The sequence below is a fragment of the Chlamydotis macqueenii genome, chromosome 3, assembly GCF_036417535.1.
Source record: "Chlamydotis macqueenii isolate bChlMac1 chromosome 3, bChlMac1.mat, whole genome shotgun sequence".
Taxonomy (NCBI): domain Eukaryota; kingdom Metazoa; phylum Chordata; class Aves; order Otidiformes; family Otididae; genus Chlamydotis; species Chlamydotis macqueenii.
The window spans coordinates 29,692,704-29,706,981 of record NC_141558.1 but is presented as its reverse complement, the minus strand read 5'-3'; the positions used below and the strand labels follow the sequence as shown (position 1 = coordinate 29,706,981).

Here is a 14,278-nt window from a genome sequence, read left to right as displayed (position 1 = left end):
AACATGAGTGTAATTAGATAGAGACCTTGCTTTGTTGTGTATCTTCTATTTTTGTAATGAGGCTTTGATATTCAACTGTATTTGGTGTGAAAACAAATATTTTTCTCTGTTTGAATTCCTAGCCTACCATGGAAAACACAGACAAACCTTAAGAAACAAATGTTCTAAAGACAGCCTCAGTAATGAAGCAGGTGTGAAAGACAACTCCCATTTGCTAGGTGAAACAATGACTACAAAATCAGCAGTTCATGTGTTAGCATGCTTTCTTCAACTATGCATTGTAAATGGGCAGGTAATATGTGAGAGGCAAATGACTGCTGAATGGCGAGTGGAACCAAAACCTAGTGTAATAAAATGGACACCAAGGGAAAACATCTGCTCAGACTTCTACACCGAATGCTGGAATATGAATAAAAGTATTACTGGGGAAATCTCAGAAGAACAAAACCTCAGTATTCCTCAGATATGCCCCTTACAGCTTCAATTAGGTGATAGCCTCTTCATCTCCTCTGAGCCATCCTTTCAGTCCTACGGAATGAATTTGGTAAACGTCTCCAAAGAAGAATTTATTAACTGCCCTAAAGCTGATTTTCTCCAAGAACAGTTGATTTTTGTTTGCCAGGTAAGAGGACTGCACCAAGTTGACCCTAACTGGCTCGGTGTTGGAACTCATTACTTTGCAGAGCTTCATAAGAGAGGCCCACTATTGTGCAACATGGGCTTACGTCTAAATGTAACTGTGAAGCAGCAGTTTTGCCAACAGTCTCCAAACGCACCATTATGCTCTGGCCATGGGAAATGTCTAAGCCATGTCTGGGAAAAAGCATATAATTGCCATTGTTTCTCACAGTATTCTGGAAAATTCTGCCAGAAGTTTGATATGTGCTCTGCTAGGCCTTGCCACAACAATGCCTCCTGCACTGAGAAATCGGAACTTCCTGAAGATTCTTACGAATGCATGTGTCCTCCGGAATTTTCAGGTATTTTTTTTTTCCCCTCTAGCAATACGTGTTACATAAATAATACATTTTCCTTAATGGATAATAAAACAGTGAGAAGATCATTAGCAATGTTTTTGTACAATTTGATTGTCTGATGCCACTACCACACTTGCACTAGGTCTCTTTTACATGCAGTCACTTGTAGGAGACTTAGCAGTCATTTGCTTGCATTCATGTGCTCATTGTGGGAAAAACACTGTAAGTTTTTATCATGCTTCTTTCCCACTTAAGCTCGAGACATAGGTAAGTACTTGTGAACTTACAGAAATAACTGATGTTGTTTGGTTCTTTGTTCAGCAGTTCAAGTTCCTACATCAAATAACATAAATCATTTGGAGTAAGCTGCCAAAAAAAATAATTCTATTAACTGCTGAAAAACCGCAAAGAGTTTTGTTGAACACTTCATTCAATCTGCCACAAAACATCTCTTTTCAATTCAAAGACCTTTTAAATCACATTAGAGAAATTTTTAATTTTTTTTAATTGAAAAGTGAAACATGTAGTTAGAAGAGTACTTACTCTTTTCTTCCAGATTGTTTTGTGCTGTAAAGTTCCTTTCAAAAGAAGTTTGCTAAATATACTGTTATCACTAAATTAAATATTTCACAAATGAAAAGAAAAATCACCTAATTCTATCTAGGAAAGATTGCAGTACTTACTGAAAACTCATTTTAGAAACTGAGTCTCAGTTTGGGACTGACTACCAGAGAACGTAACATTATTAGATACATTCTTACCTAATCATTAGCTCAATTTCATTGAGGAAGAAGAAGGGATGAAGGAAACTATGTGTATATTGTTCCTGCATTCAGACCAAACGAGTTCAGGTCTCCTTTAGAATGTACCAGAAGTATTTATTCACATCACAAAAAGGATTGCTGTAGCCTTTTCTGTACTTGTGGAGCAGAATTCTAGCAATGTTCCTTTGATGGTCTGGCACTTCTGTGCTCTTGTAGTAGCAATGCTATGCTATGAAACACAGCTGATGAGTCAGGAATGAGTGAGGTTCATAGAACACAGAAATGAAGGTTATGTTGCATAAAGTTTGCTGTAATTTATTTTAAATTGCTTTTCAAATTGCATAATAATTTGGTTAATAATGCATTTACAAATAGAAGGTTATGCAGGTATGAATAAGTCAATGTTATGAGAAAAAATATTTTAATAATTATTCTAAGTTTAGTAGAATAGGGGAAAACATTGATGGTATGCAGCATGTTTTCTGTTTCTTTTATTATTTCTGTTAGCTGTGTAAAAAGCTTTGAAAATAATATCAAAAAGTGTCTGGTACTAGTTTAATTCAAATTAAGGGAGAGCTTCACAAGCAATTCTGTTAAAAGCAATCATCATGCTTAATGTTATCAACAAGCAATGCTTAAAATATTCTGTTAGTCTATATGAGGAAGTGTTAGCTAATGCTATAATTTTGTATGGGCACTACTAGTCCAGTAAATGCGCTGTATATAAAGAAGAACTACGAGATTAAACTATCATATATTATGGACGTGGCAACATGAGAGTAAGGGAGGAAAAAAGTGCTTTCCATAATGTAAAGTGTATTAGAAATGTGAAAAGTTATTGAAGCATGAATAATGTCACAGCAACAATTCAAGTGGCAAGCATAATTATAGGGTATTTAGACCCATATGCTGTAATAGCATAAACAATTATAACTGGAATTGTAATTTCCAGAAAGCTGCATATTAAGGAAAATTCAGTCAAATTGGGCTCCACATGAGAACATCTTTTGTTTGCAATGCTATAAGAAACTAAGCTAGATTCATATCAAAAAGAAATAAATACTACAGTACTAACAGCATTTCCGCATTTGAAGCTGTAAGTGAATTTGTAACTTTATGGCAGATGAGGTTGAGCACAGTAGCTCATATTACTGCAGCTGAATATCTTTCTGCCTTGCCTTAGAACTTCAGTAATTTTGGTGAAAACTAGCAGACAACTTCAGCACAAATATCTATCTATCCTCTATCCACCTATGTATTAAATATAATGTTTTATTTTACAAATAAATTTGCCATTTCAGGAAAAAAAATTACTAAATTTCAATGTTCCTATTATCCCTTTTAAATAGGTAAAAATTGTACAGAAATAGTTGGACAGTGCCAGCCACATACATGTTTCAATGGCAACTGCAGCAATACTACTCCAAACACTTTTCTTTGTGAATGTGACAAGGGTTTTACAGGTAAGAAACACCTTTGTTTCCTGTCTTATAATAATGGTCTCCCATGTTACAATAATGGTATGAACTTTTGCTTTATTGAAAGTTATTTTAGATGATTGTTACATCTAACATTTCCTCAGATTTTTTTTTAATATATTTTGTAAAATAAAGAAATCAGACTTCCATGTGACTATTCTAAAATACTCATGTACTAAAGTGAAAGCGTATAAATGATAGAGGCTTTTCATAATTGGATCCCATCCATGAGTACATTTCTTCTATTGGCAGTACGACAAAGGAAGACTCATAATCAGTAACTCGTTGCTTCTCAAATACAGAGTTTGCAAGAATAGGATCAGAAGCTCTTGCTGGATGATTTAGAATGATCATGACACCGGTATTCATAATTTCAGCATTCTCTTAATAGATGTGCTAAAAAAAAATAAGATGGAAATAATTTAAAGAGTGAATAATCTCATGATTTAGCGGTGTGTCTTTATTAAAAAACCACAGCTCTCTGAAGCTAATCGGTTTATTTATGATATATTGGACAAATAAGATGCTTTCCTGAGAAAAGCTTGAATAAGAAAATGTTTCTAAAACCATCCTATTGTAAACACATTTTACTGGAGGTCAGGAGAGCAGCCAAACTTAAAACATTGTTCATTCTTTTACTTTACAGCAGAGATTTACTGTGTTGATATAAGAGAAGTAGCAATACCCAGAAGAACGTTATTTAAGAATGAGCTAAGTATAAAGCTAGTACTTGAATATCCAAGGACAGTAAAACTTCTAAAAATGTCTCTTTCTCGGAAGCATGAGCTATCCCTGACAACCACAGAATACAAATAAACCATTACATTGAAAGTTAAAAGATAAAAAAAAAAAAACATAAAGGAGTAAGAAGGATCCAAGTGCCAATCTTCATTTTCATAGCGAAAGTCTGAACATTCTTGTTGATATTTTAGTTTAGTCTGTGTAGAACTATATTTCTAAAAACAGGATAGACATGCCTAATTCTAAATTCCTAGTAAATCTATTTTATATTACTCCTCTTTTCCTCCCTTTCCTCTACTGTAGAGGGCATCATGGTCAGGATCATTCATGCTTGGGCTTCAGCCACTGGGAAGACCAGAATGTTTATATTTTCCCCTAACCTAGTGTGTATGCACATGTGAGTGAGTAGGAGGCCCAGGATCTAGGCATCAATATCAGATGAGCTGAGGTCCCACACTAGTATTCAAAGGGTCCATCACTGTGTCTGTCCTTTTGAACTAGAGAGTAAGAGGCTGTGTATTTTCACTAGCAAGGTTCAACCCTAATTAGTCAGACAGAAGGACTGGGATTTGGCTGTTCATATGTATGTTTTGTGTGAGTTCTGGTGGTGGTATATGTGGGTTTTGTTAAAGGCAATGCCCTGTCTGTGGGCAGTCTATGTAGTTGGTTGTGTTAGTGTCCTCTGCATACGTGTGTCTCTGGCACACGAGTTAATCTTTGCTACTTGTTGAGTCTGCAAATGGGAAAACACCAGCTGCATCTGTTGGCCTAGGACAAAGGGTCTCCCAGGTCTCTGAGTGCACCAGGCTGGGCTCCAGGAGCTCAGAAGGAGAATTATCAGGCCCCGAAGTCCATGTGAAGATGCACCATTTATACATTCTGTTACAAAGAGGATATATCAGAAACTGAAATTCTCATGGATGTTGTGGTCCTGTTCTGAAGATGCACAAAAAATTTATGTGACTCATTCACAATCTACAGGGAATAACAGTATCTTAACTACTTCCGTAATGGTAATGCTTAGTGTGCTTATCCTAGACAGTGTTTGGTGGATTGAGACCAGCAGTTTTCCATTTGAATACATTTTGTTGGATCTGGAGGGCTTTCTGCTCCTTGGGTGGGAAGATGGGAGGTAAGAGAAGTGATTATAAAGCAATCCTCTGTAGAGCACTTGAGATTATTGGGTTTTTTCATATATTCCTGTAAGAGAGATCTACATTTCCTGCCTTCCCCAGTGGTACAATTAGCCTCTTTACAGGCCATAATGAGTTCCCACCTCACTTGTGGGACAGGAGATACTATAACAATGAGGTGGTTTTGCTTGGAGCCACTTTGCTAGTGCTTCCATCATCCAGGTGCAGTAGTTTAAAACGGTCTGTTCGCTTTAATTAGTGGATTACAGCCAGAGTAGTTTGAAAAAGGTCATAATTGTAAAAGGACTTTGCTATATATATATATGTATATAGAAAAAAGAATTTATTGTTTGTACAATTAATCTTTTAACAGCCTAATAGTTCAATTTGTCTAATACTAATACTCACAGCCCTAATTAATTAATATCCTTATTAATAATATCCTTTAAAATATTCTACAAAAAAAAAAAAAGGCCTTCCTAGTATCTATTTTTTTTACTTTGGTATTATGATCAGCTTTCCAGTACTCCTCTTGGTCCCAAGAGCAATACATTAATTTCCTTCAAGAAGAGGGATCAACATTTGCAGCAAGTCATCATCATTCTGAGGTCTTTGTATGTATGGAGCGTGACATCCATGCTGGAAGTTTCTCCCCTGTCAATCAACAGTCCATCTCAACCTACTTTTTACATGTTCTCCTATCATTATCTGCTTCCTTCTCCCAGGCTGCCAACTGCAGCCTGGCAGTGGTCCCCAGGTGCCCCAACAAAGGGTTATGGTTTGTCAGTGTCGTAGTTCAGCCCCGATCGGGACCAGACTACGCAGTCTCTCTCTCGCTCCCCCCACCCTCCGAGAGAATAAGAGGAGATGATATAAGGAAAATGGCTCAAGGTTTGAGATAAGGACAGGGAGAAAATCCTTAAAGTTACCGTTACGGGCAAAACAGACTTGACTTGGGGAAAACTATTCATTTATTACTAAAAACAGCAGGATAATGAGACAGAGAACAAGATAACCTCCCTCCACCCCTCCCTCTTCCCAAGCTTAACATTACCTCTACTACCTTCCCCTCCTGAGCGGCACAGGGGAGAAGAGGCAATGGGGGTCACGGTCAGTTCATCACGCGTTGTTTTACGCCGCTGTGTCATCATCAGGGGAAGAACTCCTCGCATTCCTCCTCTGCTCCAGCGTGGGGTCCTTCCCACGGGCCACAGTCCTTCGTGAAACTGCTCCGGCGTGGGTCATCTCTTCCACGGGGTGCAGTCCCTCCAAAACAGCTGTCCCAGCGGGCCCTCCACGGGCCACAGCCTCCTTCAGGCCTCCACCTGCTCCGGTGTGGGGTCCTCCATGGGCTGCAGGTGGATCTCTGCCCCTCCGTGGACATCCATGGGCTGCAGGGGGACAACCTGCTCCACCATGGTCTTCACCACGAGTTGCAGAGGAATCTTGGCCAGGAGCCGCGTTATTCCTCCCCCTCCATCTTCACTGACCTTGGCATCTGCAGCCGTTCCTTACAACAGGCAGGCAGATGCCTCTCAGGATCCTTTTTACATCTTGTTCACTTCTCATCTCCTCTCCACTTCTTGCAGTCAGGCTGGGCCGAGTTGGGCCCAGTCGGCTGCCTGGCGAGAGGCCAGAGGGTGAGGCCTGCAAGGCCCATGAGGCTCGCGCCTCCCCCTCTCTGACCCCCACTCAGCTGCTTCACATCTTCTTCTCCCTTTTTTTTTTTTCTGTTTTCCCCTACTTAAATACATTATCGCAGAGGCATTATCACGGGACATTCTGCTACCAATTGGCTTGGCCTTGGCCAGCAGCAGGTCCGCCCTAGGCCCGGCCGAGTCCACTAAACAAAGGGGAGCAACTTCTAGCAGTTTCCTACAGAGGCTACCACCTTAGGCCCCCCCTCACTAACAAAACCAGAACAGTCAGGCAGTGATTGAGGTGGTGATGGGATCACTCCCTCCCCAGAGGGGCCATTTCCAGAGCTGAAGCTGGAGCAAGGGAGGCAGCAATCACTGGGCCCAAGCACAGGGATTAAAACAAACCAGACAAGTCCTGAGCCCTTGCACTGCCAGGTCAGCACAAAGGTCAGCCTGAGATAATCCTCCTACATGGGATTCGTGTTTTAGTGTTTCTCTTTGAAATATTATTTTCTAGTTGTTTTTTTTTTTAAATAAAACACTTCCTTAAAATCAGAGGAACTGATTTAATAGTAGCTTTAAAAAAAAAAAATTACTATCTCAAAATTCATTAAATGCCAAGATCTAACAATACTTAAGTTATATATTAGTGTGCATAGAACACATCAGCCTGTACGAGATACTTTTTATGAAAGTAGATAACCACCATGTTATTTATAATAACTGATGTGACAGTTTGGTTTAGGATAAAGGAAATTCCTTGTGATTTTTGGTCTGGTTGATTGGGTTTTTTTCCTGCAAATGAATAATTTTCTGACATACCCACCTTCAGAGATGTTTTTTTTTTTCCCTACAAGATTATTACTATCATACTCCACAATTAATTTCTAACTGAATAACTTTTTCTGATTACTTCTATTAAATTAAATTAATTTATTTTTAAATAAGTGATTGTTGTTTTTTAGTAGTTGGAGAAGCAATGTAATTATCACTAAATCTTAACTAAATTAAATCACTAAACCAATCACAATACACACTTAAAACAGATGAGTTTGTTGCGAGGTCACAGAACTCCCACTATGTTAAAGTAATACAATTATTTATTCTAACCCATGAGCTCCCTTTATTTCCTTACTACATTAACATCCTGTACAGAAATTAGATGACAGAATATAATAAGGTATTATCAGCCTGCAAATCAGACTAAATCTTTTCCATCTCCTTACAGAGAGAAAGTCTCTTTGCTCTTTGGATACGTGTCCTTCACTAGAGATGTTCACTAGTAATTCTTAAATTACTTTATATTACTGTAATTTCTATTTTTTTTTTAAGAATTCATCAAGGAAAACAAAATACAGCCTGCACATGGCCTTGCAAAAGCAGTGTGTAAAAATGGTTTGTACTTGTAGATGTTATCAGCTAAGATATACCACCAAACACGGAATCAGAAATAATCTGTAAAAGATATTAAAGTGACTGAAACTCTAGTGTATGACTGTCCATAGCAGTGAAATACCAAAATTATTCTATCCTCTTTATAAGTTTTATGGTTTTCTCCAAACTCCTTCTGCTAGCTGAAAAAAACACAAGCTTCTTCCACTTGGTCAGTAGCCTGTTAGTAATTCACTTATTTGAATCACAGAATGCAGTGAATGCAACTAGTTGTCAGAAAAAAACAACTCCTTGTAATATATAGTTGCAACTCTTGTCCTTACACATCTCAAATGGTTTATGTTTGAAACAGGATGATATTTCATCCTCTAATGACATCTGGGAGAAGACACTTGGGTCAGGGGATTGAACTCGAGACCCAGGGCTTCGATGTCAAATGCTCACGTGTGTTCCCTGGTTATATGACACCAGCTGACTTAGTCTTACACAAGTACAGATGCCAATAGTTCATCCTTTGAAAACGGCTGGTGTTGATAGATCCTCAGTGAGCAAAGTGAGCTTGTTCACTCAGATACTATTCAGTCATCATTAACATGCACTTTTAGCAGAATGTCTAGGTCTGTAAACACGTATCATGGTCTTGCATGAAAAATGTTGTCATCAATATCAAGTTTGAACTTGCAAGACTCTGGAGAATCATCTAACCTAGCATTGGTTTGTGTCTCAGCTAGACATCCATAAAGTTAAAATTCTTACATTTAAGTGTTTACATGTAGCGATAAAAGCTAAGTGTCCAAGTTCCTATTGTATTCCATGAATATTAGGTTAACACAAAATGAAGCTAAAAGAGTTAGCCAAGAGAGTTAACCAAGTGCCCAAGTTTGGAGTTAGCTGAAACACTCTTCAAGCTCCACTGACTAGTATTAGCTACTTCACAACTGAAAACAGTGGAAACAAAAAGACTGTATGCGTGCATAGATCTACTTAACCACGTAACCACACTATTACGTAAATCTAGGTGTCCTAATCTGAGAGATGAACTTACTTATAACATTGCTCTACAGGCTAAAAATCTTAATTCCTTAGAGTAATTTTCTCAGAGTAATTGGTCTTAACCTAGATCTTACCCCTAATTATAAGAAGTTCCTATATATTTAACACTCATGTATTTTCTTGTGTCATAGATATCTAAACTTGGTAATACTCCTAAGTGTACTAATGAAAACAAGAACATTTTTGTTATGCTTGCACTCTTCTTAAAGACTGTATTTAAAATAACTAGAATTCTAAAACGAAATAAGCTTTCATTTCCTCCTTTTCCATATTGCAATATGGACATGATTAACATTATTTATTTTAAAAAATCCTCTTCATACATTGCTTTTTCATGGTTTTTGTTCAAGTGTCTACAAACAAGCACTGCAATATTCTGACATTACAACAACTGTGGCTAAAATAGTTCATAGTTGAATTTATAATTTTATAGAACTATAAATATACAATAGTACACTTTTTAAAGATTATAATCTTGGAAATGGAAATGCAATCTTCTAAAAGTATTTTCATTCTAAGAATTCTAATGATAAATTAACCATTTTACTTTATAAGAATGCGCATGCTCTGTGCAGTCAGACAAAATTCTGCTAAAAAATGGTAAAAAGCATTTTTAGGATTATAGGTTAAACTTTCATTTTGAGTTTCTCAGCTCTGTAGGATGTAAATCACATCCCCCAAACCCTTATATGCAGAACTACAAATGATACTTCTTACCAAATTTCCATAACCCACTCTGCCTCAAGGGATATAAAATGGCACTAATGACAGATGAGATATGACTTGCCCTCAAACATAAGTTTTCTTATATTAGCCTACCCTCATTAGAGACATCAGAGTCATGGATATATCAGTTTCAGAGTACAGGTATGAAACAGAAGGCTTGAGTTTATCTGCAGATCCAGCAACTTCCTCCCTCTCTGTCAGCCCTAAGATAACTAGTGATCATGAATAGCTTACAGCTGCTTCTGTCTGCAGCAGGAGTCATTGGGAAATGGATCATTACAGGCATACAAAACTAGGGGAAGAGCAGATTTGTGTCATGCCATGGGTCTAAAAGTTAATTTTTAGAGTGAAGACTAGAAGGAAATTAAGTACAGAGTAACAGATCAGGAAGAAGATGAAAATATATGTTCAGTGCTGACTTACAAGATATGCAGGAAAATATGAAAGATTGGTAAGAGACAGATGTAATGGGTTAGTAATACAGATTAGAAAGAAAACACAGGAGAGTTTGAGCTGTTACAGAGTAGTGAATGAAAGCAGGGCTGGAGAAGAAAAAAAAAAGGAAAAGTAACAAACTTTGGCTTGTTATGAATGATTGGTTTAGGGCTGGCCATAGATTAAAAGTTTATAAAGAATTCAAACAAACTAGTTTAATATCAGAGCCTTAAAGTGTCGATGTAGTATCAAAATATCCATTTCAATAGGTCTGTGAAAAAAAAAATTAGACCACCAAGCACACAACAAACACAGATCTTATTACAGTCAGCATGGCTTCTGTAAAAAGAAATGCTTCCTCACTTGTCTGCTGAAATTCTGTGAGGTCATCATTAAACATATGAGAAAAGGAAAGCTAGTGGACTTAGTACATCAGAATTTTGTTTGTTTGTTTGTTTGTTTGTTTTTTTAAAAAAAGCCTTTAATGGTTCTTAATGTTCTACTCAAACATTTAAAACAAAACATTAAAAAAAACAACCCCAAAAAACCCCCACCAAATAACAGCATAGTTCTATGGAACTTGAGGAAAGAATTAAAGGCCAGTTAAAAAACAGGAAGTAAAGGGCAGGAGTTAATGCTCATTATTTCAGGACAGAGAGAAGTCAGTCATGCATTTCCTGAAGACTAACACTGTGGCTGATTTTATTCAATGATGATCTGGAAAAGGGAATGAACAGTGATATCTCCAAGTCTGCAGATAAAAGTATGCTCTTTCAGGTAGCCATCTATCATGCCGAAAATGAAGGACCTCAGGAGGACTGCACAAAACCAAGCAGAAAAATTTTCTGTTGAGCTTCAGTGCAGATAAGTAAAAGATAGTAATTTTAGGCCAAAATTATTTCAAACAGCTCAAAATTAAGCTGATTTTTTCAGATACAACTCAGGAAAGAAGTCAAAGAATCAAGGTCAACGGCATCCTGGCTTGTATCAGAAATAGTGTGGTCGGCAAGACTAGGGAAGTGATTGTCTCCCTGTAATTGGCACTGGTGAGGTCTCAACTTGAATACTGTGTTCAGTTTTGGGCCCCTTGCTACAGCTCAGTAAGGTACTGGAGTGTGTGCAAAGAAGAGCAGTGAAGCTGGTGAAGGGTCTGGAGCACGTTTCTTACGAGGAGCGACTAAGGGAACTGGAGTTGTTTAGCCTGAAGAAAAGGAAATTGAGGGGAGATTTTATAACTTTCTACAACTGCCTGAAAGGAGGTTGTAGTGAGGTGAGCGTTGGTCTCTTTTCCCAAGTAACAAGCAATAGGACAAGAGGAAATGCCCTCAAGTTGCACCAGGGGAGGTTTAGATTGGATATCAGGAAAAATTTCTTCACTGAAAGGGTTACAAAGGACTTAAACAGGCAGTCCAGGGAAGTAGTTGAGTCACCATGCCTGGACATATTTAAAAGACATGTAGATGAGGCACTTAGGGACATGGTTTAGTGGTGGATTTGGCAGTATTGGGTTAATGGTTGGACTCGATGATCTTAAAGGTCTTTTCCAAGCTAAATGATTCTGTAATTCTATGATTCTATGATATGTTGAGGTTGGAAAAGAGCTCTTGAGATAATTTAGTTCAAACCCCTTCTCAAGCAGAGTCAGCTACAGAAGGTTGCCCAGGACCATGTCCAGTCAAGTTTTGAATATGTCCAGAGGAGGGGAATTCAAAACATCTCTGGGAAAATTGCCCAGTGTTTGGTCACTCTCACAGCAAAAAAAAAAAGTGTTTTCTAGTGTTCAAATGGAATTTCATGTGTGTCAATTTGTACCTATTGCCTCTTGTTCTGTCAGGACAGACTAGAATCATAGAATAGTTTGGGTTGGAAGGGACCTTCAAAGGTAATCTTGTCCAACACGGCTGCAAGGAGCAGAGACTTCTTCAACTAGATCAGGTTGCTCAGAGCCAAATCCAACCTGGCCTTGAATGTTTCCAGGGATGAGGCATCTATCATCTCTTTGTGTAACATGTTGCAATGTTTCTCCACCCTCATTGTAAAAAAAAAAATTTCTTTATTTCCAGCCTGAATCTACCCCTCTCTATTTTAAAACCATTACTTCTAATCCTATCACAACAGATGCTGCTAAAAAGTTTCTCCCTGTCTTTCTTATAAGCCCCCTTCAGGTACTGGAAGACAGCTGTAGGGTCTCCCCAGAGCCTTCTCTTCTCCAGGCTGAACAGCCCCAACTCTCTCAGCGTGTCCTCATAGCAGAGGTGCTCCAGCCCTCTGATCATCTTCGTGGCCCTCCTCTGGACTCGCTTCAACCGGTCTCTGTCCTTCTTATGTTGGGGGCCCCAGAGGTGGATGCAGTACTCCAGGCAGGATCTCACGAGAGCAGAGCAGAAATGGAGAATCACCTCCCTCAACCTGCTGGCCACGTTTCTTTTGATGTAGCCCAGGATGCAGTTGGCTTTCCGGGCTGCCAGCACACATTGCCAGCTCGTGTTGATCTTCTTGTCCACCAAATCCTTCTCCTCATGGCTGCTCTCCATCCATTCTCCGCCCAGCCTGTATTTGTGCTTGGGATTGCCCAGACCCACATGCAGGACCTTGCACTTGGCCTGGTTGGACTTCATGAGGTTTGCATAGGCCTAACACTCCAGCCTGTCAAGGTCCCTCTGGATGGCATCCCTTCCCTCCAATGTATTGATTGCACCACAGAGCTCAAAATTTTAGCTTTCCATGGAAAGAGAAAGTTAAAGTAACAGAACATTGGGATAAGTTAATCATTACAGGGAACAACAAATGAAACAAAGGGAGAAAGTGTGAAGAACAAAGGGAATAATTCCCCCTATATTGAGTAAGATGACTGAATTATAGTCATATTTGCATATCAGCAAGACATCTGGGCTATTTTTCCAGACAGCCGTCAGCTACCATGTTGCCATCCCTGCCCCAAAGTGCAGCTTCAGCTGCAGCTGCTGACTAGAGAAGCCAGGTGCTCCTATTATCAGCAAGAGGCATTATGAGGGAGCAGCCTAAGCTATAAACAGTTCCCAGATAGACAAACAGTGACCATAGTTTTAAAAGTCAAAGTATATGCTTTGAGAATGGACATGGTTTAATATGAGCATAGGATGAGTGCCACATGACGCAGATGTTATAAAAGGTAGCAGCATGTATGGACATGCCATGTAGGAACCCAGTTGTCTTGGTTTTTGAACCATACATCTCTGAGGTAAAATTCAGTACGTATGTTGTGAGTGTTATCAGCTGAAAGAAAGGAGGGAGAGAAAGGAGGAGGGAGGGAAGGAAAGTGAAGGAGGAAGGAAGAGGAAGGAGGGAAGGAAGAATGAAAGAGATGGAGAAAGGGAGGAAGAAGAGATTAGGCAATTTTTCAGAGGCCTCACTATGGCATCAAAGCTGACTACAAGCTAATGATACCAATCTGCTTATCAGAACATTTTGTTGTTGACTTTGTCATGCTGTAGCATGTCAAGATTTGTGTAATGAGGTACCTTTTGCAATCCTCAATACTCCTGGAAAGAAGTTGTGTTCCCAGTCAGACAAGTGGTTGCAGAATCTCAGCACACATAACAAATGGTCATGAATCCAGTATCTTAATTTAATTAATTATGACTTAATAGTATTGTATATCTGGTTAGTTAATTTCCCATCTGTATATTTCACTTTTGAATTACTCTGTAGCACATGCATTCAAGTGTGGAAAAAACGTCTTTTTTAATGAAAAGGATAAAATAGATTTAATGTATCTAATAAAGTCAGGCACATTTACTATTTTGTGCTTTAAATAATCTAAAAATCTCATGCCATTTTTCTTGTGTCTTCTTTTGCATCTTGGCAATGCAGGTATCTTTTTGTTTTTCAACTTAAAAAAATCGGCTATATTGAAAGAGCTATTTCATTTTATATTGATGATGCGCTTTGGACTAAACT

The 14,278-nt window shown here is 38.5% G+C and overlaps 1 protein-coding gene across 1 annotated transcript in view; it reads left to right on the top strand.

Moving 5' to 3' along the window:
• The first annotated feature begins 211 nt into the window (after positions 1-211).
• The window catches only part of EYS (EGF-like photoreceptor maintenance factor), an 827,426-nt gene continuing 813,359 nt past the window's right edge, over positions 212-14,278 (top strand). Inside the window, exons 1-2 of the mRNA XM_086745378.1 lie at positions 212-980; positions 3,091-3,204. Coding sequence (XP_086601504.1) covers positions 227-980; positions 3,091-3,204 — 868 coding nt within the window. The 5' untranslated portion in view covers positions 212-226. The remainder of the gene's footprint in view (positions 981-3,090; positions 3,205-14,278) is intronic.